Raw genomic sequence first — 24812 nt, forward strand, 5'->3', positions numbered from 1 at the left:
TGGGATAATGTGGGGTACAAATGCAATAAATAATAATAATAACTCTCTAATTCAACAGTATTCTCCAGTTAAGTACTGCTGATTATTTGTGCGGGACCTGATCAGCAGGAGATCACAGTTTCCTCCTGCTGAGTATGAAATACCTCTGAACATTAGTTCACATATTGCTCCTGTCCTTCAGGACTTAAGTTGGCTGCCAGTTTCAAATTTGTTGCTAATTCAAATTACTCATAATAACATGAGTAATTGGTTTAAGTTCTGAATACACACAAGATTGTCCCTTATGAGTCATATATCGCCTATTAAGATGGTTACAAGAGAATCTATTGGTAATTCCATCAGTCCTGAAAGCAAAATTAACATGGATTGGAAACTGGGCCTTGTCAGTAATCACCCGACAACCGTGGAACTGTCCAGCATGTTTTATTACAGTTCTCATGCATCAGTCACGTTGACTTTCAAGGAAGAACTTAACCTATGTCTGAGACAGTATTGGGGATTGTTAGAAAAAAACAGATGTAGCAGAGATTCAGTGGAACTAGTGAGCATTGCCATTTCTTTAGGAAATAATACTGATCAGTGCTTAAATGGCTGTGTTGAATTGGAACGCAAAAATGACAATATATATGAATAAAAAGTTCCAGGCTATTCTGTTAGTAAATATGTCCTTATTCTTTCTTTGCATATTTCCTTACCAAAATAGGAAAACACCTGTTTGTTTTTCCTCAGGAGGTTTAAAAAAAACAATTAAGGTATGTGTGATGTTGAGATGATCTTATGTAAAAATGTCTTTGCAATTTGGTTTGATTCAAACAACATTGGACTTATTATTTTTTTCAATCCAACAGGTTAAAATCAAACACGTCTTACCCTGTCGGCTAAAGGATGGTTTAATCTTACCAGAGCATGTGGCATCGAGACGTCCAGAAGACTAAAAAGTGCATAGTTTTATAGCCCTTTGCAAACCAGTTCTGGGGAGGCCTGAGATGCTGGAAGAACAAGTCATTTTTCTCGCCCCTGTCCAGAGGAAATGGGATTATGCTTGGCATAACACTTTTACCTAAACACTGAGGACTGTCTCTTGATTTGTGGAAGATGTCTTTGAGTCTCACAGAAGAACAGAAGAGAAGGATCGAAGAGAACAGGCAAAAGGCCTTGGCTCGGAGGGCAGAGAGGCTAACAGCTCAGCAGCAGGAACTGAAACAGTCAAATGGAGGCAAAGTGTTGGCCAGGACTATCAACCAGACCTGCTCGAATTATCTAGGAGGTTGGCAGCAGTACACAAAACAAGGGAATCAAAGTGAGTTTCTTCAGCAGAACACACACAACCCAAATGGCCCCGTTCAAGGAAAACTTCCTTCCGCAAAGCAGCGGAGTAATCCTGCAGTGGGTTCCAGCCTCAAGGGCCACAGTTCAAGGTCAGAGCCTGTGGACTCTGTGCAGAACTCTTCCAGTCCTTGCTCTTTAAGTTCCGATAATCAGAAAAAAGTTCAACAGACATCTTCTCATCCAGAGCTATCGCAGCCCAGCTATCCACCAAAGTTTAATAAGACTACAGCATCAGTGCCCTCTGGTTCAAGCACACTAGAGCAGACTGACAGCTCAGCATTAACGCCCAGTCTGAACAGAAATGGCCTCGAGTGTGTCGGCAAGGAAGAAAGTCAGAGTGTGACCTCTGCTGATGGGGTCTCATCTTGTAACTCCGAAATGAAGAGTGATTCTGGGACAAAGAATGGTGCTAATGTTTCCCAGTTCTATGGTGCAAAGCAAGCTGTGAAGCCTTTTTCAGCTAGTGGGACCATTGCACTGACTGATGGGAAGGCTCAGGTGCCAAGTGTCAGCAGTGGAGGAGCAATTTCAGGCACCGCACCCTTAAAAAAAGGTCAGAATGTTCTTAAAGGAAAGTGTGTGAAACACAGCGAGGATCGGTTTCGGGTGGAGGTTGGCTACAATGCTGAACTTATTTCCTTGTTTAAGACTGTGCCCAGCAAGAATTATGGTAAGGGGATCTCCTCCTGGTACATGGTGGTTCTTGTAGCAAGGCTGATCGCTGTAGTCAGAGGTGGTCTTTGAATGGTCCTGTGCTGCTCTGAACTCACCTGTTCCCCCATGGTTTGGGAGTCCTGCTGTAATGGGGACAGCAAGTGTCAAGAGCTGAGAGCCAAGCTCAGGCTTTCAGTTTTCATACGCAGATCCCTAGTGGTGAGCCGACACCATCTGCATCATACTTTCCAAATTTTTTTAAAATTTTGTTTGGCAGCTTGGTCCTCCTTTTGCGTTTCAGCTCAGTTGAAGCCAGCTTCTATTGTAATAAGGCACTAGAGATTTTACTGCCCTCTTTATTTAATAATCTTTCATCCAGCTCAGCCGTTAGTGACAGTTCTAGGCTGGTATCGCAGACCACAGCTCTCTCTGGACCCCGGTCTGTGTGCTTCTTGGCACAACCAATATGTCATCATTGAGCAGTTACTGAGACTCATGCCCCCAGCCCACAGGTTGCGACTGCTTCCTCTGTAGCAGTTTTATTCCACAGAGCAAAAGCCAAGCTCAGGAATCGATCCCAGGCCCCATTTTTCATGTCTGTAATAAATATGTCACAGTGTTTGAACTACAGTGTGCCACCCTACAATAACTTAAAGCTGCCGTCCAGCAGCAGATTCAAACAGTAGAACTGACCTTTGTGCAGATTATGTACCATGGCTGTAAATTAAATATGAATGTTTTTTCACCAGAAGCATTGCCAGGTTGAGGCATCGGGTGGGGGTGGGGGGGGGGGGGGCAGCGGACTGCAGACGGCGCCTATTTTTCACGTTACAGATCGTGTGAAAAATGGGTGCTGGCGCCATCAGAAGTCCATTTGGGGGAGTGGTCGCTGTCCTGGCGACCACAAAAAAAAAAAAGGAGATAAAACCCCTCACGATGCCGTGTGATATGAAACAAAAAAGTGAGGGAAACAAATGAGGATGCCAAAAAAAATGCTTTATTATATAAAAAAACGACCCGACACGGTAACTGTACACACGTTCTTTAGGAGCGGAGCATTACAGTCTTTGTTTTTGGCATTGACGTTTATATTGTTTTTCATTTTCTTGGAAGAGAGGACACCAAAGGAGTTTTTGTCGCAGCACATTTACAACAGTGTATGTTTTACACTACATGTTTTGAGGTTGGTCAAGACCCCTGAGCATTGTTGTCAGGGTTGAGGTCTTCCCGCAGCACTGGGCGGGTTTTCTGCGAGCAGCTGCGGAAAATTTTCGGCGGCTGTGGGGTGCGGGCTTGGGCTTTTTTCCTGCGGCCGCCGTGCGCTTTTTTCCGGGGCTTCTATTGGTCCAATTTGGTCCAATAGAAGCTTTTCCAGGGCTTCTATTGGTCCAATTTGGTCCAATAGAAGCTTTCCCGGGGCTTCTATTGGTCCGATGTGGTCCAATAGAAGCTTTTCAGGGGCGTGGTTGATGTCAGGGGCGGGGTTAACGACGTCAGGGGTGACGTCAGGAGGCAGGGTTGGTGACGTGGGAGGCGGGGTTTGACTTTGGGCGGGTTTAGGGCTGATTTTGGGTTGGGGAAATTTTTCCCATCTGGCAACCTTGCCCCTGAGGCAGGCCTTTGGCCCGAAACACGGCCGTGTCGGGTCGTTTTTTTTTATATAATAAAGCATTTTTTTTTGGCATCCTCATTTGTTTTCCTCACTTTTTTTTGTTTCACATCATCGCTCTCCTGGCGAACCCACCAAGCTTTAAAGGCTAAAATTTGATGGCGCATAATTTGAAGATGGGTGTACACATGGGAGCACAATCATATCCATAAATTATAGAATGCTGTAATTTTCATGCATTTTTTATTTTTAGCAATCTAAGCGCCAGGATTTACACCTGCTCTGTGGTGTCTACTTTTTTTTAACATAGGCTCCAAATAGGCAACTCCTTTATAGAATTACCAGGGGTACCTATATGGATTCACGGTTGCCAAAAAAAGGACCAGTCCAAACCCCCCTCCCCCCCCCCCCCAGTACTGCAGGATAGAAACCAGAGACTTTAATCCAAAATGGTGATAAATAGATGCAAAACCCATCCTGCAAAATTTGTGTTTTTTGTGTCCAATCCTGCCCCTTTTTTATGTGTGCTGTTCACAATTTCAGCATTCTGGAGCCTCAGCTAAGGACTGTCTCTTTCATGACTCATTTCCTTTTGCACCCTATTTCTCCCATGTTCAATTTACTTGTCCGTTAACCCCATTAATATTGCGCTTACCACAAATTGTATATTCTTCTTACGACTTTGTAAATCTTTTTATTGTTACTATGTAAGCTGCATTGAGCCTGCCATGTGTGGGAAAGTGCGGGGTATAAATGTAATAAATAAATAAATGACTGGGCAAAGCAAGGTGGGAGGGCATATACAGTAGGGGGGATGAAGGCATACAGGGCTATAGTCCAGCAAATTCTGGAAGCCCCAAAAAAGCAGAACAAAACCAACATAACATAGTAGATGACGGCAGATAAAGACCTGTACGGTTCATCCAGTCTGCCCAACAAGATAAACTCATTATATAAGGTATGATGTGATACTTCATACATATACCTGATCTTGATTTGTCCTTGCCGTTTACAGGGGATGGAGCGTAGAAGTCTGCCTGGCACTATCCTTGTTCTAAGACTCCTGAAGTTGTCATTGAAGCCTCTGAAAAGCTCCACTCCAGCCCATCCAAATCTATTCAGCCACGATCAGGGCACAGACCATAGAAGTCTGCCCAGCACTGGCCTTGTTCTCCAGCTTCTGAAGCTGAATCTGTCCAGCTGTGATCGGAGCACTGACTATAGAAGTCTGTCCAGTACTGGCTTTGTTTCCCAGTTACTGGTGTTACTACCTAATCTTTGCTAAGCTTCTTTGGATCAATTCCTTCTAAACAGGTTTCCTTTGTATTTATCCCACAGATTTTTTGAATTCTGTTACTGTTTGCATCTCCACCACCTCCCACGGGAGGGCATGCCAGGTGTCTACTATCCTCTCGGTGAAAAAAAAAACTTCCCAACATTATTCCTGAGTCAACCCCTCTTTCAACCTCAATTCATGTCCTCTAGTTCTACCGTTTTCTTATCTCTGGAAAATGTTTGTGGATTAATACCTTTCAAATATTTGAATGTGTCATATCACCTCTGCTTCTCCTTTCTTCCAGAGTATATAGGTTTAGATCGACAAGTCTCTCGTACGTCTTGCTATGCAAACCCCATACCATTTTTATTGCTTTTCTTTTAACCGCTTCAAGTCTTTTTACATCCTTGGCAAGATACAGCCTCCAAAACTGAACACAATATTCCAAGTGGACCCCACCGACGATTTGTACAGGGGCATCAACAACACCTTTCTTCTGCTGGTTATACTACTACTTATCATTTCTATAGCGCTACTAGACGTACACAGCGCTGTACACTTGAATATGAAGAGACAGTCCCTGCTCAACAGAGCTTACAATCTAATTAAGACAAACAGGACAAATAAGAGATAAGGACAAAGAGTAGCAAGATTCCGGAATCCCAAAGAGTAACAAGATTCTGTGCAGAATTCCAAAGAGTAGCAAGATTCCGGAATCCCAAAGACTACTACTAATCATTTCTATAGCGCTACTAGACGTACGCAGCACAGCGCTGTACACTTGAACATGAAGAGACAGCCCCTGCTCCACAGAGCTTACAATCTAATTAGGACAGACAAACAGGACAAACAAGAGATAAGGGAATATTAAGGTGAGGATGATAAAATAAGGGTACTGAACAAGTGAATAAGGGTTAGGAGTTAAAAGGGTTATTATGCCCTCTCTCTGCTATGCAGCCTAGTATTCTTCTGGCTGCAGCCACCACCTTTGTCGCATTGTTTCGCCACCTTGAGTTCCTTGGACACCATCACCCCAAGGTCCCTTTTCTGAGCTGAGCTTACCAACCTTTCCCCTCCTACCTGGTACGTCTCTTTCGGATTTCTGCACCCCAAGTACATCACTCTGCACTTTTTGGCATTACATTTTAACCGTTTTGCTTTTTTTTTTTTTATAAAAAAAAAAAGTCAATAAAGATGGTTTGAACTAAAAAAAAAAAAAAATTATTATTAACTGCCAGACCCTTGGCCATTCTTCCAACGTTTGGAGATCCCTTCTCATGGTTTCTACATCCTCCAGCATATCCACTCTATTGACTACCTTTGTGCTATCCGCAAAAAGGCAACCCCTCAGCAATGTCTAGCACAAATATATTAAACAGAATCAGCCCTAGCACCGACCCCTGAGGCACTCCAGTCCCCACCAAAGAATTAAAGTTGTTAATTCTTTACTGTGTTTTATGTGCTTCCTGTCCACTTGTTAAAGGAATAACCTGACAGTGGTAGACTGGACATTCCAGGTAATGTAAAGGGTTTAGTGGTTTTCAGAGTCATTTGCTCAGAAGCAAAGGTAAATAAAGAATACAAATAAATAAATACATACTGCCATTTGATTCATAACTGATGAGCACTCTGTATGACGGGCGAATTTCTACTGTTGAAAAACAGCACTGATCACTGGGTTGTAGCTCAGATAGATTACATAGGGTCTCTTTTTTTTTTTTTTAATTTGTACCCTGCGCTTTCCCACTCATGGCAGGCTCAATGCGGCTTACAAGGGGCAATGGAGGGTTAAGTGACTTGCCCAGAGTCCCACTAGCAACATTCCATGTAGAAGTCGGCCCTTGCAGATCACCAATGTGGCCGCGCAGGCTTCTGCTTCTGTGAGTCTGACGTCCTAAACGTACGTGCAGGACGTCAGACTCACAGAAACGGAAGCCTGCGCAGCCTTCTACATGGAATGTTGCTAGTGGAATAGCAACATTCCATGTAGAATCTCCAATAGCAGCAACATTCCGTGTAGAATCTCCAATAGTATCTATTTTATTTTTGTTACATTTGTACCCTGCGCTTTCCCACTCATGGCAGGCTCAATGCGGCTTACATGGGGCAATGGAGGGTTAAGTGACTTGCCCAGAGTCACAAGGAAGCTGCCTGTTCCTGCAGTGGGAATCGAACCCAGTTCCCCAGGACCAAAGTCCACCACTCTAACCACTAGGCCACTCCTCCACTTCAAGCCGTGCTAGTGGTCACCGGTGCAGTACTGCCGACAAAGCCTATTCGCTTTGAATGGGCTTCGTTGGTATAGCTGTGCGGGAACAGCTAATGTGGCTTGACGAGGCCCTTAATGCTTTAAGGAATTAGATGACTTAAGGTGAGTTGTCAAACCAGTTAGATACATAGAAACATGACGGCAGGTAAGAGCCAAATGGCCCATCCAGTCTGCCCATCCACAGCAATCCTTATCTCCTCCTTTCCTTAAGAGATTCCACGTGCCTGTCCCACCCTTTCTTAGATTCAGACACAGTCCTTGTCTCCACTACCTCCACCGGGAGGGAATGTCCACGTGTCTGCCACCCTTTCCATGAAAATGTATTTCCTTAGATTACTCCTGAGCCCATAACCTCTTAACTTCATCCTATGCCCTCTCATTTCAGAGTTTTCCTTCATTTGAAAGACGCTCATCCCCTGTACTTTAATGTTACAGAGGTATTTAAACATCTCTAACATATCTCCTCTCTCCCACCTTTCTTCCAAGTTATACATAGTAGATGACGGCAGAAAAAGACCTGCACGGTCCATCCAGTCTGCCCAACAATACAACTCATGTGTGCTACTTTTTGTGTATACCGTACTTTGATTTGTACCTATGCTCTTCAGGGCACAGACCGTGTAAATCTGCCCAGCACTATCCCCGCCTCCCAACCACCAGCCCTGGCACAGACCGTATAAGTCTGCCCAGCACTATCTCCGCCTCCCAACCACCAGTCCCGCCTCCCAACCACCGGCTCTGGCACAGACCGTATAAGTCTGCCCAGCACTATCCCCGCCTCCCACCACCGGCTCTGGCACAGACCGTATAGGTCTGCACAGCACTATCCCTGCCTCCCAGCCTCCAGTCCCACCTCTGGCTCTGGCACAGACCGTATAAGTCTGCCCCGCACTATCCCCGCCTCCCAACCTCCAGCCCCGCCTCTCACTACCGGCTCTGCTATCCAATCTCGGTTAAGCTCCTGAGGATCCTGAGGTTTGTAAGTCTGTCCCCATACGCTTTACAACAGAGACCACTGACCATTTTAGTAGCCGTCCTTTGTTGGATTTCTTTCCTGTTTGGAAGGTTCTGTCTTTTCTTTCTCTTAGCGGCTTCCTCCTTGATTGGGTTCTGCCATTTTTAATGCTTTTCACTTCAGCCTTGCTGCTGCAGCCATGTAGACCGTGGTTTCTTCTACATCCCAGGACTGGAGTGTTCTGTAAATGTCCCTCCTGAGCAAGCCTGGGAACGCTAGCTGTGCATCCAGACAAGATTGGATTGGGGCATATGGGCATGTTGAAATCTGGGCTATAATGGTGAAACAGATTTGTGTTTTTAGCTGATAGCATCACAGATTGTTTCACGTACCTTCATGCAGTGATGTCATCAGCGTGTGGCAGAGACACCAAGGTTTGGGGGAGCTGTTTTATTATTTATAGTGATGGCCAGAACCAGAGTTTTAATGTGGAGAAAGAAACACAGGATCTGAGGAAAGGGGGAGTAGGAGGAGTAGGCTCTTGAAGAACACTAGTAGGCGACGTAGATTAGGAACAATCTCTTTATTTAAATATACACTCGACTCAACACAGCATATTCAATTGCACTTTTTGACTTCACAGAAGTGCAATTGAATACGCTGAGCTTTTTTCCTGCATCGGCAGTGGATTACAATTGTAGCAGAAGCCTTGCTTTCATTCTCTTTGAGCTTAATATTCGTATATTTATATATCACAAGACTCCTGAAGAAGGCGTCTGTAGCGCCGAAACACGGCTGTGTTGAGTCGAGTGTATATTTAAATAAAGAGATTGTTCCTAACCTACGTCGCCTACTAGTGTTGTTCAAGAGCCTACTCCTCCTACTCCCCCTTTCCTCAGATTCTACTTTTCGTAGGAATTTGTGTACCTCCACCCTTGTGGTGGTTTGGCTTGCGTGCGAGAAAGAAACACACACAGGGTTTCAACTACCCTAAACTGACAGCAGGCACATTTCCTCCTGTTCTAGATCCTGTCTCCAAGATGTGGAATTTCAACCTGGAGGACTACAGCGATCTCAGTAAGTTCTTTCTTTTCTTGGCATCAGTGCACTTTATTTAGTTGGTATTTTCATTCTTTGATTGCATACTGTGAAAGGTGTTGTCCTTTTTGTTGTAGTTGGAACCTAAATTTAGGGATAGAAGCTGGCTATAAGTATCCATCATCATCAAAGAAGGATGCCTTAAAAGTCAGTGAAACCCTTCTTGTGTTTCTGGAATATTACAATAAATCTAAAAGGTACACAGAGCAAAAGATAATGACAATCAAGAGCAAGAGGTAATGAGAATGAAAGAAAAATGTTGCTGCAAACTTCCTTCAAAAAAACACCTTTCATTATAGAACAAAGCTATTCTGTTCTGGTACCTCATAATTTTTAAGCATGTTGTAACCAGGTCCTTGTCTTCATTTAGCTGGGGCTGAGAGTGACTTCTGTGATGGTACAAAGAATGATTATTTTTTTTTGGGTATCTGTGGTTTTTGTAAACATACTTCTCTCCTCTCCTCTGCCTCACCGTAAACTGATAAAAGGTTGTTGATGAAAACTAAAACCACCCTCCTTGCCACTTTCAGACCTACAGTGTGCAGACCTCCATGCAGACAGGAAAAACCAGAGTCCAGAAACAAATTTATATAAAAATACTCATACATTGGGCACTTCTCAAATAAACAAAAATGTCTACTAGCAAACTAATAAACATGATCCAACGTACAGCCCATAAGATTGGGGGTAGGCATCCATGGTCGAGGGCCACAACCCGTTCGGGTTTTCAGGATTTCCACAATGAATATGCATAAGATCGATTTGCATACAATGGAAGCTTATGCATATTCATGGTGGACATCTTGAAAACGTGACTGGGTTTGCTTACCCCCGAGTTAGATCTTGACAGGAAAGTGTCCCGATTGCTTCCAGTTTACATGCTGTCAAGTGCAGCAGATTCCTTATTGTAGAGTGTATAAATCCTTTCTTGGGTCAGTTCTGTATGGACCTCTTTTTCAGGGCACTTCAGTACACTACCATATGGCGTGATCTTTTCTCGCCCCCTTTAGGATACATTCATCTCTTAGTCCAAGTCACTCCAGACCTCTTTTGGGGCAAGGCGAACAGATTCACCTGGGGCTTAGATCCTACCCTTTTCTCCATACTGGGTCACATACCTGGACTCTCACTCTCCTCGATTCTGCTTCTCTAGCCGCATGTCAGGGCCTTTGCATTCTGTCAGGGCCTCGAGGCAGAACCGGGATTCGTGAGCCCTTGGACCACTGCCAAGGAGCGGCAGCGGCAGGCAAGACCACCCTGGAACTGGATACACGGAAGGGTAGGGCTGGACCTCTGGACTGGAGTCGGCACTGAGGCAGGCAACTGGAACCGGCAGAACAGGAACAGCTTCACCTGCACTTGACCACCGATCCCCTGGAGTTGAGCTCCAGCGTGCGGGTGGCCGGCAGGACTTGCAGGACGAGGCTGGAACTAGAGATCCAGAGGACCCACCCTGGGTCTGGGAAACACGAGGAAGCTAGACTAACTACTAGACTCAGACTGAAAGCTGCTGTGCTGCCACTAGCAAGAAACACAAGACAGACCAAGGAGACACGACTTACAAAAGCGTAACAGGAGCAAGGACTAGGGCAAGCAGCAAGCTAGGCAGAACGGGGTTCAGGGAATACCTACAGCGTAGACCCATTAGCTAGGTAGAGGCAGGGTTCAGGATATACACTCAGGATATACAAGCAGGGTTCAGGATATACACTTAGAGTAAACACCCTAGCTAGGCAGAGGCAGGGTTCAAGATAGCCCTCAGGATAAAAGCCCTAGCTAGGCAGAAGCAGGGTTCAGGATATACCCTCAGGATATACAAGCAGGGTTCAGGATATACCCTCAGGATATACAAGCAGGGTTCAGGATATACACTCAGGGTAAACGCCCTAGCTAGGCAGAAGCAGGATTCAGGATAACCCTCAGGGTTGATGGCTCTCTCATTCTCCCTGTCTCCTCAGCTCGAAACCTTGGGGTCATCTTTGACTCTTCTCTCTCCTTCTCTGCTCATATCCAGCAGATTGCCAAGACCTGTCGTTTCTTTCTTTATAACATCCGTAAAATCCGAGCCTTTCTTTCCGAGCACTCTACCAAAACCCTCATCCACACCCTTGTCACCTCTCATTTAGACTACTGCAATCTGCTTCTTGCTGGCCTCCCACTTAGTCACCTTTCCCCCCCTCCAGTCGGTTCAAAAATCTGCTGCCCGTCTCGTCTTCCGCCAGGGTCGCTATACTCATACTACCCTTCTCCTCAAGACTCTTCACTGGCTCCCTATCCGTTTTCGCATCCTGTTCAAACTTCTTCTACTAACCTATAAATGTACTCACTCTGCTGCTCCCCAGTATCTCTCCACACTCGTCCTTCCCTACACCCCTTCCCGTGCACTCCGCTCCATGGATAAATCCTTCTTATCTGTTCCCTTCTCCACTACTGCCAACTCCAGACTTCGCGCCGTCTATCTCGCTGCACCCTACACCTGGAATAAACTTCCTGAGCCCCTACGTCTTGCCCCATCCTTGGCCACCTTTAAATCTAGACTGAAAGCCCACCTCTTTAACGTTGCTTTTGACTCGTAACCACTTGTAACCATTTGCCTCCACCTACCCTCCTCTCTTCCTTCCCGTTCACATTAATTGATTTGATTTGCTTACTTTATTTATTTTTTTGTCTATTAGATTGTAAGCTCTTCGAGCAGGGACTGTCTTCTATGTTTGTGCAGCGCTGCGTACGCCTTGTAGCGCTATAGAAATGCTAAATAGCAGTAGTAGTAGTAGGTAAACGCCCTAGCTAGGCAGAAGCAGGGTTCAGGATATACAAGCAGGGTTCAGGATATGCACTCAGGGTAAACGCCCTAGCTAGGCAGAAGCAGGGTTCAAACTTGTCAGGCAAACAGAAGAAGAACCAGGAACTAGCAGAGTCTATGGGGCCGGCAGCAAAAAATAGAATAAACCAGGGAGCAAACAGAATCTTAGGGCTGGCGGCACAGTAGAGAATATCTGGGTTCAGGCAATAGTCAGAGACAGGCGGCAAGCAGAGAATATCTGGGTTCAGGCAATAGTCAGAGACAGGCAGCAAGCAGAGAATATACCAGGCACTAGCAGAGTCAGGCTGAAGCTACAGACTCCCACCACAAACAGAGGGAGAATGGCTGAAGGCTTCAGACTCCAAACACAGAGCCAGTGGCGTACCAAGGGGGGGGGGGGGCGGTCCGCCCCGGGTGCACGCCGCTGGGGGGGGGGGGGTGCCGCAGCACGTGCCTGCTCCAAGTTCGCTAACTTCGCTCGTTCGCTGCAGCTCCCTCTGCCCCGGAACAGGAAGTAAGCTGTTCCGGGGCAGAGGGAGCTGCAGTGAACGAGCGAAGTTAGCGAACTCGGAGCAGGCGTGCGCCGCGGCACCCCCCCCAGCAGCATGCACCCGGGGGGGGGTGTCATTTTACTGGAGGGAGGGAGGTGTCATGTAGGAGGGGGGGGGGGCGCATCGGTGATCTGCCCCGGGTGCCATCCTGGCCAGGAACGCCACTGCACAGAGCACGGGAGTAGAAGGACAAGCAGTCCACAGACACAGAGTAGCAGGACAGAGCCCCCCCACCCCCCACCCCCCACAGAAGGACTAGGAGTCCACAGACACAAAGAGAAGCTGGGCCAGAACCCAGAGAAAGGCTAAGCAGTAGTGCAGCAGAACACTCCTGACCTGGCCTAAAGGCGTAACACCATGCAAAGGCCCTGAATGCCAGCACAGCACTTCCTTATCAAGGCTCTCCCTGATGATGTCATCCACTGCAGGACAGGCACAGGGAACACACTCCCACCAGAGAGAGGCTTGGAGCACATAGGAAGTGAACACACAGGAAAGACAAGCAGGGGCCATCTTGGAAGCTGGCCTAAAGCAGGGGGCAGCCATCTTAGATGCTGGCTTCCCAGAGAGGCATATAGCCCACACAGGTGAGATCTAGTGAAGCAATCAGCACACCGGGACAGAGACAAGACTAACACAGAAACAGAGAGAAGCCAGCACAGAGGCTGACCCCCAGAAACAAGGTAAGCCTGAGGGTGGTCACGGCCACAGTCGTGACACCGCATGGGATTTGGAATGCGGAAGCTTTTTCCTCTCCAGTTAAACTTTGAGTTTAGTTAAGCTGTAGTGGACTTCTCACCCTTCTTCTTGGGAGAGGGGGAGGAACCCACTCTCCAAATTGAAGGAACACCAACTGCAGTAGACAGCCAGACTATCCCACTCTCTCATTGCTTTTTATGGTACCAGTCTCTAAGGGGGAAGGAGTTACAGGATAATTTGGCCCAGCTATGTAAATTTTCTGAGGAAGCCTCTGCTGACATATCAGACCATGATAAGCGTGTTGTGAATGTTGAACACCGTATGACTAAGATTGAAACCTAGGTTGCCACTTTTTATTGGGCAATTCCATCTGCTATAAAGGGTAGCTTGGATTTATATGTGCAGCTGGAAACAACTGAGAATGTCGCCAGGGCACAAAACTTAAGGATGTTAGTTTTCCTGCTCTTGAAGAAAGAAATGTGGTCATGAAAGGAAAACATGTTGATGACCAACCCTGAAGCAGAGAGGAAACCTGATCCATGATTGTATTTAAATGTTTATACAGATGAAGATTACCTTAATTAACTCATTAGCATACATTTTAATACACTACTACTACTACTTAACATTTCTAAAGCGCTACTAGGGTTATGCAGCGCTGTACAGTTTAACAAAGGACAGTCCCTGCTCAAAGGAGCCTGCACTGTCTTCCTATGCAAGCTAACACCCCTGCACAATTCTTCTGCAGATCGCTCGACATGTGCAACCCACAGGAACCCAGCGGCTAATCCCACGGTTGCTTTCTGCACTGGCCCTAAGGTTGAGCAGGGTGCTGTTTATTTTATATTTTGTGGATGGGAATACTGTAGTTAAATTGGGTTCTTTTGTTGAAATAGCGCTTGATCGTTATCTCTCGTTATCGTTGATCTCTGCATTTTTTTCTACTTGATGTGATAATCTTTGTTTTTTCTTTTATTATTCGTATGTTTTACTTTACATTTTCTTCATGTGTGTTTTTGCATTACATGATTACAATTGAAGAAATAAAAATATTTTGCAGATTACCGTTCCAACACATGCGCAGCTGTACGTGCCTGTATCTTGGGTGCCAATACAATTTTTTTGTGCACAGGCCGGCACTTCCGTGCTTTATAACGACACACCACCCCTGTGCTCTAAAAACGGCCATTGCTGATCATTATGCTCCCAGGAAAGGGAAGAAACGGGTATGAAATCCTCACTAATGATACCACAGAACTTCCAAGCTAACCTTTTAAATCTCCTTAGACCTGGTGTTAAAGCACTGGGTTGTGCTCAGCCTTCTGGTCTGTGCACTTCACTGCATCTGTGCTGAGTAGCTGAAAGCTTTATTACCATTGATTTAAATGTGCTGTGCACTTGTGTGCCTGAGGCGGTGGAGGGTGAAGTGACTTGCAAAGAACAGAAGTAGGATTTGAACGCTGTCTTCCCTACTTCTCAGCCAGCTGCTATACACATTAGGTTACTCCTTCACTTAGTAAAGAGCCGCGGTTGCATGGGAGGCCACATGCGGCTGAACTGTGTGATAATGAACAAGTAGCAAAGTATTCCAGGCTATCTTTGGAGTACAGAATGAGTTAGCTGCCTCATTATCATTTTTCAGACATGCAGAGTCAGTTTGTCCCCTGTAGAAAAAGGTTGGAGAGCCACGCTGGTCCAGTGTTAACTTCCCATTAGCGTGTGGTAGATGAGGCATGTTAACTGCCAAACAGATTCCACACTCTCTTTCTCTCCATATCAAGCACTTAATAGGTAGTTTAAATTACCACATAGCCCCTTAACTCGGCTCTGCACTAGCAGTTACCACATGGTAAACCGCTCGTTAAGCGCGTAACATTGTTTAGTAAAAGGCCTCCTAAGAGTAAACGAAACTGGTGCTCAACTATAGAGCCATCTGTGATGCTTCTGGAGCCTCTTTTACTCTTTCATACCAAAGTAGGTTGAAAACAAGACCAAGTAAAATGTAGCAAATGCTAAAATTTGAAGGCTAAAAAATCTGTTTTAAGAAATGAATGATCTCCTACATATTGGCCAAAGCTTCCTCTAAGAGAAATTTCAAGCCCTTTGGAGCTCCTCTGTTCTGGTGCTCAGAGCTGACTCTGCCTGAGGGGAGATATGATAGAGGTCTATAAAATAATGAGTTGAGTGGAACGGGTAGATGTGAAGCTTTTGTTTACGCTTTCCACAAATACAAGGACTAGGGGGCATGCGATAAAGCTACAATGTAGTAAATTTAAAACGAATCGGAGAAAAGTTTTCTTCACTCAACGTGTAATTAAACTCTGGAATTCGTTGCCAGAGAATGTGGTAAAGGTGGTTAGCTTAGCAGAGTTTAAAAAAAGGTTTGGACGGCTTCCTAAAGAAAAAGTCCATAGACCATTATTTTAATGAACTTGGGGAAAATCCACTGTTTCTGGGATAAGCAGTATAGAATGTTTTGTACTTTTGGGGGGATCTTGCCAGGTATTTGTGACCTGGATTGGCCACTGTTGGAAACAGGATGCTGGGCTCGATGGACCTTTGGTCTGTCCCGGTATGGCAACACTTATGTACTTGGGATTCTGAATGGAATCTTGCTACTCTTTGGGGTTCTACATGGAATGTTGCCATACTTAGAAATTCTGCATGGAATCTTGTTATTCTTTAGAATTCTAGAATCTTGCTACTCTTTGGGGTTCTACGCATAATGTTGCTACAATTTAGGTTTCTGCCAGGTATTTGTGACCTGGATTGGCCACTGTTGGAAACAGGATGCTGGGCTTGATGGACCTTTGGTCTGTCCCGGTATGGCAACACTTATGTACTTGGGATTCTGAATGGAATCTTGCTACTCTTTGGGGTTCTACATAGAATGTTGCCATACTTAGAAATTCTGCATGGAATCTTGTTATTCTTTAGAATTCTAGAATCTTGCTACTCTTTGGGGTTCTACGCATAATGTTGCTACAATTTAGGTTTCTGCCAGGTATTTGTGACCTGGATTGGCCACTGTTGGAAACAGGATGCTGGGCTTGATGGACCTTTGGTCTTTCCCAGTATGGCAATACTTATGTAAAGGACATGAATTTTTCAGGATCTATGGGGCTCTTGTTTTTTTTTTTTGGGGGGGGGGGTGGTAGGTAGATTACAGTTTCCTTGGAGGCCAGCGGGCCTCCCTTCCTGTTCTTACCTCTTAGTTTTTTGCAGTTTTGAGCCAACCCGTTTCTTCTGACCAGCCCTTGCAACAGAAAGACCATCGCTACCTGTCTTCACTAACCGGCTGTCTTTGATGCCCAGGGTTAATTTCAGAGACCCAAGTCACGCTCTCACAGCGTGTGGTCTGTTGCCAAAATGCAGATTTGTCACGAAATATTCATGTGTTCTGTGGAAATATTCTCTTTGTGATACTTGGGGCATGATTTATTAAGCGTTTTTTCTCATGGGGGAGACAAGCCTCAACAAATTGGCAGATGCCAAGAAATCCATCTGTAAAGGAAGAAATTGGTCTTTGTGATATTCAGTCGTGCATGTCAAAAACCAGTCTGCAACCAGTATTAATTCTCCATAATCAGTGAAATCTATTGATTTGAGTCCTTAAAAGCTATTACTTGTGCTCAGTTTATCATTAAAAAGTCAGCTGAGCTACAGTTCATTAGAATTTATCAGAGCAAAAGGCCTTTGAGGGCTCATTGGATTGACGTGCTGCTATGCAGTTCTTCACTTCTGAGCTGCATGATTCAGTCCGGTCCAAGTTTGAGCCTTTTGGTGTAGTCATGCATGAAATGAGCATATTCTTCTGGGGAGGGTGGGGGGGGGAGCTGTGGTCTTATCATAGAAGGAACAACTCACAACAAGGGGTCGTACAACAGTTGCATACTCACCGACATCCTCCTCTACACCTCATTTTATTTTCTGAATATTTTGGATTATAAACTTGCATTGTTTATTACATTGATATTTATATCTCTATACTATCTTATCTACCAAAAAATGGGATCCAAAGCAGTTTTAGCATCTAATAAGATACAATAGAGAATTCCTGACCTGCCACACTCCATAGTGCAGAGGGTTTTTAAAACGTTTTTGTTTCCCGCATCCCTTTAACTGATCAGTGAAACCACCGCACCCCCCTTCCTGAGCCATGTGTCGACTAGTGAGTACTAACAGCTATGTACGTCGCATTTAGCCACTCAGTCTACAAAGTTTGAGATTTCAAGACCCTTCTCCACGACCCATGTGACCTCTTCCTGTACCCCTTGGGGGTGTGGGCACCACTGGTTAAGATCCCTGTTGTAGTGAATGAAAAGCCTGCATTTCACAGTAAAAGTCACAGCATAAATACAGTCCTTCCCCAGTCACCCTCATGCTCACAACTGCAAAAGAGTACAGCTAAAATTCTCCATCCCTAAATCTCAACAGCCGTCCCTCCCAACCAATACTATATTAACCAAAAAGAATCTCCAATAGTAGCAACGTTCCATGTAGAATCTCCAATAGTATCTATTTTATTTTTGTTACATTTGTACCCTGCACTTTCCCACTCATGGCAGGCTCAATGCGGCTTACATGGGGCAATGGAGGGTAACGTGACTTGCCCAGAGTCACAAGGAGCTGCCTGTGCCTGAAGTGGGAATTGAACTCAGTTCCCCAGGACCAGAGTCCACCACCCTAACCACTAGGCCCTTGCAAATCACCAATGTGGCCGCGCAGGCTTCTGCTTCTGTGAGTCTGACGTCCTGCACATATGTGCAGGACGTCGGACTCACAGAAACAGAAGCCTGCGCAGCCTTCTACATGGAATGTTGCTAGTGGAATAGCAACATTCCATGTAGAATCTCCGATAGTAGCAACATTCCATGTAGAATCTCCGATAGTAGCTACATTCCATGTAGAATCTCCGATAGTAGCAACATTCCATGTAGAATCTCTGATAGTATCTATTTTATTTTTGTTACATTTGTACCCTGCGCTTTCCCACTCATGGCAGGCTCAATGCTGCTTACATGGGGCAATGGAGGGTAACGTGACTTGCCCAGAGTCACAAGGAGCTGCCTGTGCCTGAAGTGGGAATCAAGCTCAGTTCCTCAGTTCCCCAGGACCAAAGTCCACCACCCTAACCACTAGGCCACTCCTCCAGTAGTGAGTAGAGCTCCTAGAGAGCCCCGAGCCTGTGAGGACTCGGTCTTGCCTTTCTTAAAAATCAATCAATCAGAGCTACACATCTCTGCATACTCTGAGGTAAAACCAGGACTGGCTTAGTCTGACCTGGAACAGTCACATAGCTTTAGCAGGGACAGACTGTCTACTGCTTTGTACTGGGCTGAGAAGAAGGAATGGCTGACATGGTAATTCAACTGTACCTTGAAAGTGTCTGCACAGCCTTGTGCATTTTTTATCTTCTGCTGTTTAAAAAGAAAAATACAGTTTAGAATGTGTTAAAAGTAAGAGCTTGTTCCACTGATCTACCCAACATCCTCTCCACCAGGGGTACTGAACCCAGTCCTCAGGATACACCAAGCCAGAATGGTTTTCGGGATACCCACAATGAATATGCATGACATACGTTTTGCATGCTCTGCCTCCAGCATTTGCAAATCTATCTTAAGTATATTCCTGAAAACCTGACTGGTTGGGTGCTTCCTGTGGACTGGGTTGAGAACCCCTGCTCTACATGTTCAATATGAAAGAATACTTTAATGTGTTTGGAATTGTATTTTTAGACTGAAAAATGGGAGACTGTTTTTAAGTCCTTAGATTTTTATAAACATAGAGATCACTGACAGGCAGGTGATCAGAAGCCCTGCACTGTTCCAGAGCTCTAAAAATAGTGCTGGACCAGCGCAGGGCTATACCGCCCCTATGATCAGAGCTAGTAGCATGTAAGTTTAAGTATACTATTATCTGTGATCATAGGGGTGAAGTGCGGGAGGATTGTGGGCACAATCCTTCCACATTTGTTTGACAGGTCCAGGCTCTCAGAAGGCTGCACTTGTCAAACATTCCAAGGGGCTGTATCCCTCCATATCCTCTGGTGACCATGACCCGCCCAGCCCCCCCCCCCCCGACACCAACACAGGAGGCTGGAGGTCCAGTGAACCTCGTCCCCCTCACACCCCTCTCCTGTAGAAAAGAGTGCTGGAGGCACTGGGCCTCCAGCCCATACCCTAGTGATCTAGCCGTGATCTACTAGCGACCGACTGTGATTTCCCCCCCCCCCCCGAAACCCTGCTACCTTGAATGGAGGAGGGATGCAATCCTAGCCCCTCCTCCTGTGAGCACCACCTCCAAAATGTCAGCGCCGTTCCCTGCCCAGTGCATGCTAGGATGCTCTGAGCGGGGCTTCCATATAAGGGTGTGGGGGGGATTGCAATCGGTCACCACTAGACCACCAGGGTATGGACTGGAGCTCCAGTGACCTCCAGCACTTGTTGGAGGAGGGATATTAGGGAGCTGAAGTTCCACCAGACCTCCACCCCCCTGTGTTGGTGTCCAAGGAGGGTGTGGGGGCTTGGGGGTGGGGCATCACAATCGCTGGGGCCATAAGAATTGGGGAGTGGGGGTCCATTAGATCCCTGGCTGCTGTCCTGCTTCCCCTCCTGCCCTAACACCAGCTGCAAGCTGGAGTAGGGTTTTGAGCGGGAGATCACCGTTGTTCAGCACGGTCTACAGTTAATCATGGGGGCGCCAGAACAAAAGAATGCACCAGCATACATTAAAATGCTATTTGCATTGATCTGCTGCATGCTCTTTTGTTCCGGCGCTACAGCCGGCTGATCATAAGCGCAAATAAATGCGTGCGCTAGTCCAGCGCTAATGGCCTCTAGCGCCCGCATTTACCTCTGATCATCTGCTCCTGAGTTCTTTCTGTAGAATTGTGAGAGGATCTTCAGTGGATTCTTACTGAGCCCCTCTTCCCTATTTTTGTTCTTGTTAGTGGAAGCTGTGCAGTGCCTTCCAGCAGTGACTTTACAGCCTCTGGAGGGGATGGACACAAAGGATTTCCCACATGCGTCTCTGTGTTCAAGCACCGGGTCCGGCATTAAGTCTCTGCTGCTGATGTGCAAGAACTGGAAAAAGCCGTCTGCCACCCTGCGAGGGAGGTGCGTTCTCATCTCCCGCTCTCGCTTCGAGGTAGACATCGGCTACCATCCAGACTGCATTGGTGCATTTAAACAGATGGGCTCCAGGAACTATGGTGAGTAGGATAAAAGTGTATGTGTCGGGGGCACAGGCAGCAGGACCTCAGCAGCCTTTCTGCTGTCAGGAAATCGCAGCTGGTTTTCTGTGGCATTCACTCACAATTGTGCAGGACTGAATGTGGGTACAGGGTTTCCATTTAGAAATGTAATTTATTAAGGTGTTCCACTTCTTTCACATTTCTTCCATCCCCACCGTGGTCTCTTTAATGCTTTCTATGTCTCCTCCTTCCCCCACTGGCTCACTCTTTTTGTCCCCTTTCTATATCCCATATTCTCTCCCTGGCCTCTGTGCATTTTCACTCCCCTGCACTGCCCTCCTCTGCCATCACTTTATCTCTCATGTCGGAAATGAACTTTCTATAGCATAGTAACATAGTAGATGATGGCAGAAAAAGACCTGCACAGTCCATCCAGTCTGCCCAATAAGATAAACTCATATGTGCCACTTTTTGTGTATACCTGACCTTGATTTGTACCTGTCTTTCTCAGGGCACAGACCGTATAAGTCTGCCCAGCACTATCCCCACCTCCCAACCACCAGCTCTGGCACAGACCGTATAAGTCTGCGTAGCCAATGCAATAGAAAACACATGCTAACTTATGGCCCTTCAGCTATTCCCTTATATCAAACACCAAAGGAAAGAAAAAAAACCCCACACACATCCTGAAATGTAAGATCCACATGCAAATCAGCTTTCAGCTATAAAATAGTTTTATATATTTGTATCTGGTACTGAACTGCAAAGCCCATGCCTATTTTCTTCTACAGTTTTTAAAAACTGTACTTGTAATTTAACCATTAACTACACCATGCAACATTTATTTAACAAAAAAAAAAACAACCCACAGTTTCCCCAAATAGGGGGGCTATGAGCAAGAGTAAAAATTTAACCCATAAATGAACGCTAAAAAGTGACACAAAGAGGTTACCAAATATACAAAATGTTTCTGTTTCTCTTAGTTTTGAAACATTCAATAGATCTTTAAAAGGTGGGGGAGGGGGGGGGGGTCATAGCTAAAATGAATGGGAGAGAATGTTTCACACATTTGCTGATGGCCTGTGCCAGCCGCATGGTGTAGAGTAATAGAAGGCGCCCGTACTTACACAGAGGGGCTAATGCTCCTGCCCCCATCCTCTGAGGAAGTGACTTTCTATAGCTGACCATCTAACTTATGATATCATTTACTCTTTCGCTCAGGAGCTTCTATGCACTACCACTTTTGTTTTCTACTTTACCACGTATGCGCCTTAATACAATATCATTTGTAACTTTCTGCCCGGAAATGGCGATCGCCATTACGGCATATTGTAAGCCACATTGAGCCTGCAAATTGGTGGGAAAATGTGGGATACAAATGCTACAAATAAATGTACTTTGATGCCCCCCATCACCACAGCATTCAGGTCCCCTCCTCAGCACCTCATTTCAAACCCCTCCCCGAGTCCTCTTGTGCTTACTATGCAGCACTGTCTAGTGACGTGGCACCTGGGGCTGGTGATTGGGGGGGGGGGGGGGGGGTTCTGCGGCCAGAGGAGGTGGAGGGAGGGCTGTCAAACTGCCTCTGCTGTTGATATTTTTTTAAAGGCTTTGTTAAAAAGGAAAGGATGGAGGTAGGAGACAAAACATTTACTGCAAAGTCCTGCTGTACTGATGCCCTAATTGTTTCACCACACCTGGAATTAAACCTCTGCTCAGGCTTCCCTTTCTAATCCTCTCCCCCACCCCAGCTGGGTCCTTATAGGTCTCAAAGCTCATATCAAGGCAGATGAAGCACAGTATTAAGTGCCATTTTCCCCTTCTGGCCGACTGGTATGGAGAGAGATCACATGAGTTGGGTTAGGTTTCCGTTGCTGCAGCTGGGTGGAGGAAGCATTTGGATGGAAAAGGGCAGCAGCTGACAGGAACCCTTCAAGCTCCGATTCTGCATGTCACTTCGTTGTGCCTTGGTCTGCTGGCCCTGTAGTCCTCTCCTATGATGTCACATGTTGCAAATAGACAACCCGATAGCAGAAGCACTTTTAAATGTTATCAATAATGCACACACGTTGATTCAATGCAGACTTTGTCCAGGATATGCATGGATATTTCTCTGAGCAATTACTTAACTTATGTTCTGCATCTGTACTAAGGACAAATGAAGGAAATGGGTCCCTTTTATGTGAAGGCCATCACTTCCCTGTGTAAATCCTGAACAGTCCTGTTAATAACAATCTAAAAGCCTGAATAGAATTAAAGAAGTTTCAATATTTACACCCTCCCCTCACCTATCCACACCCACCCTGTTAGAATATCAATGATATGCTTTGATGTCCCCATGCATACCTCCGACCCACCCCCATCCTCCCACCCTGTCAGACTGTCATAGTAATGCTTGAATGTTTTCACTTATATACACTGTCAGCTAGCACATTTGCTTATTTCCGATCTGACGAAGAAGGGCAACCTTCGAAAGCTAATCAAGAAATGTATTAAGTTATGTCCAATAAAAAAGGTATCATCTTATTTTCTTTTCCATGTTTTATTTTGTTTGATTTCTATAGATTCTACATGGAATGTTGCTATTCCACTAGCAACATTCCATGTAGAAGTTGGCCCTTGTAGATCACCAATGTGGCCGCGCAGGCTTCTGCATGGAATGTTGCTAGTGGAATAGCAACATTCCATGTAGAATCTCCAATAGTAGCAACATTCCATGTAGAATCTCCAATAGTAGCAACATTCCATGTAGAATCTCCAATGGTATCTATTTTACTGTCATAGTAATGCTTGAATGTTTTCACTTATATACACTGTCAGCTAGCACATTTGCTTATTTCCGATCTGAGGAAGAAGGGCAACCTTCGAAAGCTAATCAAGAAATGTATTAAGTTATGTCCAATAAAAAAGGTATCATCTTATTTTCTTTTCCATGTTTTATTTTGTTTGATTTCTATTGATAACCTTTAAGAGTGGACTAACACGGCTACCACACTCCTCTACTTAATATTTACTTGCAAATGGGGGCCGCTGATGCACAGTGGCTAAAGAAGTCAATGGGTTCTCCCATGTACAGTATTGATCACTCTGCATCCTTACATATTTCATCATAAACAATAAATTATCATAAATATACCACTGTCGTTATTTGCAGAAGGCAGCGGTTCCTTTCTCCACTTTGCATCAGTGAATCACATCCCCTCCCCTCCGTTATAGAGCACGTTGCATTTCTACATATCTGGCTATAAGCGATCCGCTGTGATGACAGTAGGCGGTAAAAGGAGAGAATGGAGATCAGTGGCAGTGAGGGATTCTCCTTATGAGGTTCTTTTACTAAAGTACGATATTGCACTTACTGCAGGTTAATAGTAAAAATTATTGTGTAGTAAATGCAGGGGATGTGCCCTATTAGCACATGGGGCAGTTACCACATGGGCACCACGTTGCCTGGACCGATAATGGAGACAGTCCACATTTCCAGGCCAGGCATGTAACGTAGAGCAGATTCTAATATGCAGAACGACTGCTACCCACAGCAGCTCTTTCCTTTCCTCTCTCCTCCCCACCCTTATCCCTGTGATTTCCCCCAACCCCCCATCTGAACTTCTAATGCCACCAAGTCCCTCCCATCTGTCACCAACCCAGTTCTCCTGTCACCCACCACTTGGAACTAATTGTAGACCCAGGTGATGCAGTGGCAAGTTTCAGAAGCAGTCCCCTCCCCCCCCCCCCCCCCCCCCCCCCCACAGTCCTGCCCCATCTGGCTCTGAGTTCAAAATGCATTACTGACCCCTAGCAGTAATCTTGTGATAGTACCGCCTCCCGTATAAGGGCAGCTAGGGGCCAGTGGCACCCTTTTAAACCCCGAGTCTGATGGGGTAGCGCGCCCGCTCCTTGCTATTGGACCACCGGGGCCTACCTCCAGGTAAGTCCCGGGGAGAGGAGGGCTTGACCTTGTGCACTTTGGCAGTAATGGAAGTGCAGATTGAGAGGGAGTTGGGAGACCGGAAGCAGGTATCGGACCAGGGGTGATGGGATTGGGGTCAGCGGATTGGGAGGGAGAGTGGATCATGCTTAAAGTTGGTGGCCATTCTACTGGATTGCTGGTAGTTGTGGTTGCATTTACTGCGTCTTCTTGAGATGGTGGTAAATGCAGCTGCACTATCAGCAGTTGTGACAGCTATTACTGTTGACCACCCCTCTAATCCACCGATGTCCCGCTTGGATAAGCAGCTATCACAGGTGCGCTCGCGCCCTGTTGGATTTTTCATACGATAGATGCTAGCATGGTCCCCTCTCTAACGTCTACCACATGGTAAAGCCCAAGCTAGCTGCTTAACATAGCTCCTAAATCTTGGTTTTAAATACATTAAT

General features: G+C 45.8%; 1 protein-coding gene across 3 annotated transcripts in view; it reads left to right on the top strand.

The window, feature by feature from the left end:
- SMARCAL1 (SWI/SNF related, matrix associated, actin dependent regulator of chromatin, subfamily a like 1) overlaps positions 1-24812 on the top strand; it is a 168893-nt gene that overhangs the window by 51856 nt on the left and 92225 nt on the right. For all 3 annotated transcript variants that reach the window (XM_030209709.1, XM_030209712.1, XM_030209710.1), the window contains exons 2-4: positions 849-1999; positions 9119-9169; positions 20196-20456. In XM_030209709.1, coding sequence (XP_030065569.1) covers positions 1096-1999; positions 9119-9169; positions 20196-20456 — 1216 coding nt within the window. In that variant the 5' untranslated portion in view covers positions 849-1095. The remainder of the gene's footprint in view (positions 1-848; positions 2000-9118; positions 9170-20195; positions 20457-24812) is intronic.

The sequence above is a fragment of the Microcaecilia unicolor genome, chromosome 7, assembly GCF_901765095.1.
Source record: "Microcaecilia unicolor chromosome 7, aMicUni1.1, whole genome shotgun sequence".
NCBI lineage: Eukaryota > Metazoa > Chordata > Amphibia > Gymnophiona > Siphonopidae > Microcaecilia > Microcaecilia unicolor.